The sequence below is a fragment of the Lynx rufus genome, unplaced genomic scaffold, assembly GCF_022079265.1.
Source record: "Lynx rufus isolate CCGP_SWC_20201006 ecotype Redwood Valley unplaced genomic scaffold, mLynRuf1.p SCAF_2, whole genome shotgun sequence".
Classification (NCBI taxonomy): domain Eukaryota; kingdom Metazoa; phylum Chordata; class Mammalia; order Carnivora; family Felidae; genus Lynx; species Lynx rufus.
Window position 1 is genome coordinate 174910068 of NW_025814834.1, and position 6489 is coordinate 174916556.

The window sequence follows — 6489 nt, forward strand, 5'->3', positions numbered from 1 at the left end:
TTTCACAGATGTTGGGGAGATGGAGACATTAAGTTTTAAGAGATAGACATGAAATTTTATAATTAAGGAAACTGAGGCTCCCAGGGGTGAAGTAACTTGTACAAAGTCACACAGCCAGTAAGTTATGTGAAACTAGGATTTGAGCCTGAGTCTCACTAGATCCAAAGTCCATTTTCCTTCAACCTCACTGGACTGCTTGCCTCCAGAATCCCCATGTGCTCATAGACTGTCAGACTCTATCTCTATTCCCTATAGCACAGTCTGATGAAAGTTTGGGATCATGCATAAAAGCAAAAGTAACAGTTCATCATTACTCAGTCTTCCTTGAAACTGGGTGTTTGAAGGTTGCGTTAGGGTAAGGATAGAGATTCATGGTTGGAGTAGGCGATGAGAAATGGACAGCAGAGAATTGAAATGGTCACAATGAACACTCCCAGGAATGTATATTGATACTGTAACATTCTGGGAACAACTCAATGTAGGCGATGAGAAATGGACAGCAGAGAATTGAAATGGTCACAATGAACACTCCCAGGAATGTATATTGATACTGTAACATTCTGGGAACAACTCAATGTTAATTAACCCAATAAACATTACCGAGCCCCTAAATATATGCTGGCGCTGGGGTTATAGTGCTCAGATATGGTTCTTGTCCCTGGTATACATTTGACAAGGCTGAGTTCATGGAATGCTTTTGTTAAATACTTGAAAATTAAAATGAAAAAAAAATACAAAGAGCTAAAGCTAACACGTGAAATTTTACAGACCTACTCAGAAAAGGGATGAAACGAGAAAGGAGAATCAGAGCTGAGGCTGTGCTTACTTAATAAGCTCATCTTAGGGGCACCTGGCTGGCTCAGTCAGCAAAGCATGTGACTTTTGGTCTTGGGGTTGTGAGTTCAAGCCTTATGTTGGGCATAGAGCTTACTTAAAAAAGTAATAAAATATTTTCCAACTAACTTCCAAAAGAATCTATACAAAAACAATAAAAAACGAGCAGCACCAAAACAATCAACCAACTCTTGATTTGGGTTCAGGTCATGATCCCAGGGTCATGGGATCGAGCCCCATGTCAAGCTGAGCATGAAGCCTGCTTAAGATTCTCCCCCTCTCCCTCGGCCCCTCTACCCCTCTCCCCCGCTTGTGCTCTCTCTCTAAAATAAAGTAAAATCAAAATAAATTTAAAAAGTAAAAACAAGACAAAAACATTACTTATCATAGTGTTTGTGTGCCTGTTGGGGGAAAGCCTGGCAGATCATAGAATTTAAGAAAGGAAAGAGGGTGGGGTGGCCCTCCATCTTCCACAGAGGATACTGAGAATGGGCTCCTTTTATCCGCATCCTCCAAACACTTACCATGGATGAAAAAGACCAAGGTTTGGAGACCTCAGAGCTCTAGCGTGAGAAAGGTCCAGCCATTTGGGGCTGATCTAGCTAAGCAGACAAAAGCACCATTGTGGACATTGCTCAGCCCTGAGAACCCTTCCCCATTAGCTTTCCTGCTGCCAGCCTGGGAAGCACTGGACTAACAAGCAGGTAGCTCTGCGCCGTATAGAGGATTGTGGCTACGTAGTCAGGAGCTGGTAGAACAAAAAGGATATTTAAAAAATAAAAATGCAACCTGACATGTTGACCGTGTCTTACATTTTACAAAACTTTGGTATCTACCGTCTCATCTATTTTAGATTTGGTTGTTGGAATGTCTCATGAAATAGAGAGATGCTATTATCTCCATTTTACACGTGGGCAGACAGAAGCCCAGAAAAGTCTGGTGCATTACAGGATTTAGGAAAGCACAGAGAGGGAGCACTCCCCTGAGTGCGATAGACAGGGCCTCTCAAGGGAGGCTTCCTGGAAGTGATCCAAGGGCTCAGTAGAAATGCACAATTATGCACTAAATAGATGAGGGGAGAGTACATGACTTGACAAAAGCTTGAAAATGTGAAGAAGACTGGAGACACTAGCAGAATCAAGATGAGGGGGCTGATGGTGGTGGTGACCACGACAGCAGCTGACCCCTATCCATGCTTATACTAAGTGCAGACACTGTTAGAACAGACACTGTTCTAGGCAGTTTATCTACGTCAATTCTCATACCTACTTTGTTAGGTAGGTACTTTTATTATCCCCATTTTACAGATGAGGAAACTGAGGCATAGAGAAGTAGCTTGCCCAAGGTCATATATGATCTTGTTTGTCACTTAAAAACTGTGACTTCTACGGGCGCCTGGGTGGCTCAGTCGGTTAAGCATTCAACTCTTGATTTCAGCTTGGCCATGATCTCACGGTTCATGGGTTCGAGCTCCACATTGGGCTTTGCATGAACAGTGTGGAACCTGATTGAGATTTTTCTCTCTCCCTCTCTTTCTGCCTCTTCCCTGCTTGTTCTCTCTCTCTCTCTCAAAAATAATAAACTTAAATTGTGTGATGGATATCCTTCTTTTAAAAAAAAGTGTGAATTCTATACCAAGAGCCAAGAGCACCTCCCACTCTGTTCTCCGCAGAGATAGACACAAATTTGTGATTTAGAAAGCCTTCTCTGACCACAGGGAGGACTGGGTGTTGGAGAAGGGAAAAGACACTGGAACCTGACTAGGCTTTTGGTTCAAGAGCCTAAACAGAGGGGGGTGCCTGAGTGGCTCAGTCACTTGACTGGCTGACTCTTGATTTCGGTTCAGGTCGTGATCTCAAGGTTGGTCAGATGGAGCCCTGCATGGGGCTCTGTGCTGACAGTGCAGAGCCTGCTTGGGATCCTCTGTCTCTGTCTGTCTGCCCCTCCCCTGCTCATATGCACATGCTCTCTCTCTCTCTCTCTCGAAATAAAATAAACTTAAAAAAAAAAAAAAAGAACATGAACATACAAACAGAGGCAGTGGTGGTAGAGAGCCGGGGAGCATTCCCACAGTGCCCGGGGCTTATGGGTAAGAAATTGCCCCTCACGTGACTCTGCTTTCTCTACCTATAAATGCAGAATGGTGTATTTCCACCTGCCTGCCTCAGGAATTGCTCGAAAATTAATGGGGTAGAGGCCTCGCTGGCTTTCATGTGTTAAACAACACCCTTGTACTGCTGCTGGTGTTCATTAAATGCTGAACACATAAAATGTGCTTTGAACGGACGAGCTGGGAATAATTACAGCTTGCTAATTATTGTTAATTTTACCACAGCTTTGAAACCCTGGACTTTCTCAATGATTCAAAAAAGAGATTGCAACCCCTCCATCCCATTAAAGTAGCAACACAGAGGCAGATCAGCCAATTTCCCACAGTCTGTATTCTTTCCTCATTTGCAGTGGTGCAGCAACTTATATGGGACACAGAGAAAGAAAAGCAACGATTTACTCTTTTAGAATCAAGTTGCACAAAGAACCCCTTATACTCTTGCTTGTTCTTTTTAAGAACTAGTTCCTTTTTGTCTCCCGATACTCAGTTCATGTATAAACATTATTTGTTTCTGTGTGTGTGTGTGTGTGTGTGTGTAAAGGAAAATGGTGTTTAACAGAACTTCTGACTAATTGGACACCAGGACACCTGGGTTTTACTCATGATACGGTGAGTAACAAAAACTCCCTAACTTTCAGTTTCCATACACATTGATGTAAGTTTTCATAACTGCCAGACAGAATACCAAAGACCCCTCCGAAGGATCTGAGGATATTGACGGCTGAGTGACTTTACGCCTGGGCCTCGACTGCATCGCTTATAAAATGGGTCTGAAACATTGTCCATAATACCTGTCAGGACCTAGGAGAGGATGAGATAATGCTTGTGAACTGTAAACTATGCAACTGACTGCTACTATAAGACCTGGGGGTAGGGTAGCGATAGAGGGTAGGAAACGGAGCGAGAAAGGCAAGCGGATAGGGGACAAAAGCGAGACGACCTCGCGCGAGACGACCCTACTTTTCAATGAAATCCCTAAGAATTCCCGTCCAGGAGGGCAGCCAGGACGCCCACGGAGGTCTGGCTGGAGGCCGCACCGACCGCGGCCCCTCCCCAGGTGGGGTCGGGCGGGCCGGGGGCGGGGCCCCCGCAGCCCGCAGGTGAGTATCGGTTTTCTTCTCCCGGGCTTTCGGTCCGGAGGAGGCGGGAGCAGCCACCGCTCCCCTGATCCTATCGCGGGCGGCGCAGGGCGGGCTGTGCCTTCCGTGGGACGGTGACGGGGGGCGGGATGTGTCACCCAAATACCAGAGGGTGAGTCGGCCGAACCAGCCGGGCAGGTCGGGCGGAGTATAAGAGCGGGAGGGAGCGGCCAGCGGCAGATGCCCGGAGACTGTCCCAGCTCGGAGCCGGAGCCCCGCGGAGTCCCCAGCGCCTGATCCGCCCGCGTCCCGTCTGCGCTCCGCGTCCCCACCATGGCCCGGGAGCCGGGCCTCGCGCTGCCGTCGCTCCCGCTGCCGCTGCTGCTGTTGCTGCTCCTGGCGGCGGCGACCGGCCCTGCGGCCGCGCAGGACAACTGCACGTGCGCCACCAATAAGATGACCCTGTGCCGCGCGGACGGCCCCGGCGGCCGCTGCCAGTGCCGCGCGCTGGGCTCGGGCTTCCCGGTGGACTGCTCCACGCTGACTTCCAAGTGCCTGCTGCTCAAGGCGCGCATGAGCACCCCCAAGAGCGGCCGCGCGCTCGTGCGGCCCAGCGAGCACGCGCTCGTGGACAACGACGGCCTGTACGACCCCGACTGCGACCACGAGGGCCGCTTCAAGGCCCGCCAGTGCAACCAGACGTCTGTGTGCTGGTGCGTGAACTCGGTGGGCGTGCGCCGCACGGACAAGGGCGACCTGAGTCTGCGCTGCGACGAGCTGGTGCGCACCCACCACATCCTCATCGACTTGCGCCACCGCCCGGCCGCCCGCGCCTTCAACCATTCGGACCTGGACGCCGAGCTGCGGCGGCTCTTCCGTGAGCGCTACCGGCTGCACCCCAGGTTCGTGGCGGCCGTGCACTACGAGCGGCCCACCATCCAGATCGAGCTCCGGCAGAACGCGTCCGAGAAGGCCCCCGGCGACGTGGACATCGCCGACGCCGCCTACTACTTCGAGAGGGACGTCAAGGGCGAATCGCTGTTCCCGGGTCGCGGCGGCCTCGACGTGCGCGTGCGCGGCGAGCCCCTCCTAGTGGAGCGGACGCTCATCTACTACCTGGACGAGAAACCCCCAGAGTTCTCCATGAAGCGCCTCACGGCCGGCCTCATCGCCGTCATCGTGGTGGTCGTGGTGGCCCTCGTCGCCGGCGTGGCCGTCCTGGTGATCACCAACCGGAGGAAGTCGGGGAAGTACAAGAAGGTGGAGGTCAAAGAACTGGGGGAGTTGAGAAAGGAACCGAGCTTGTAGGTACCGGCGGGGCAGGGGGGGTGTAGGGCGGGGTACCCAGACCAAAGTGAGCCATGCTTCTTGACTCGTGGCCCAAAGGAGACATTTCTCTTTTCCAATTCCTGCCTCTCCCCACCCCATGAAGTCTAATAGATTCTGGGCTCAGGGTCACCTCTTTCTGACTTCTGCCTTCAGAGAAAGCATTTCTAAAATTCCTCCCCTTTGGGTCCAACAAGAAACCTGGCTCGAAGAGTTAAAGAAAGTGTGGCGCAGGGTTCTAAGAACCACGTGTCTGTATTACAGTCCAGCGTCGTTTGCAATCGATGTTGAAGGCTTAAATGCGCTTAGGTGGGGGGAAAGGCGCTTTTACTGTCCTGGGTTAAGTTATTTGATTAGCTCCACTTGTGTCGTGGCCTTCCTGGTGAGAAGAGCATTTCGCCAACTGAGCCTGTGTAGTGTCCTCATTTGCTGTCGTTTGTATTACCGACCACATGTGCTTGTCACCGGGAAAGAAGCCTGTCTCAACTGCCTGAACACATTTGAGATGTCTTTTGAGGGCAGACTCTGCCCCCGAAACTCCGCGTCTGTGCTTCAGCCCGCCCTTATTATAGCTGATATTAGTAATGTTTCTTTTGTAAAATGTCTGTACATATTTTGTCGTTGATAATGCTAATGTGATTTTTTTAAAACACAAATGTAATAAAATATGGAAAAGGCACAGACCAAAAGATGGGAGTTTGTGAAAACTCGCTCCAGATTTATATCACCTTCAGGTCCTCTCATTTCCCTGGGCTCAGATTTCTCATTTCAAATCCTAACACCTTTTTTATTTTATTTTTTGCAGGAGCAGGCATTTCATTTTGCCTCTCCTGTTTTCCTGAGATGCATTAACAGGCTGGTTTAAATACTGGCTTTTCTAAATAAGATTGGAAGCCTCCCTCAGACTGCATAAGGGTGGGTCTGAAGGAGGCGGCTAAAACGAGCTGCTGTTGTAGGGAAAGGGGACCAGTTTTAGGTTCTCTCAAGAACCTCCTGTGGAGAAATTTCGAAATGCGGTAGTTCTTTGAATGCCTGCCCTGCCTCAAGTAGTGGTATTATGTCCATTTAGCCCCTGGCAGTTTACTTAATTGCCAAGTATTGTGGCTCCCAGACAGGTTAAAGGAAGCTTCCAAGTAGTTA

At 49.7% G+C, this 6489-nt stretch overlaps 1 protein-coding gene across 1 annotated transcript; it reads left to right on the forward strand.

Annotated features, from left to right (window-relative positions):
* Positions 1–4356: 4356 nt before the first annotated feature.
* TACSTD2 (tumor associated calcium signal transducer 2) lies at positions 4357–5331 on the forward strand. Its single transcript, XM_047083391.1, has one exon. The coding sequence runs from the start codon at positions 4357–4359 to the stop codon at positions 5329–5331; it is 975 nt and encodes a 324-aa protein (XP_046939347.1).
* The last annotated feature ends 1158 nt before the right edge of the window (positions 5332–6489 follow it).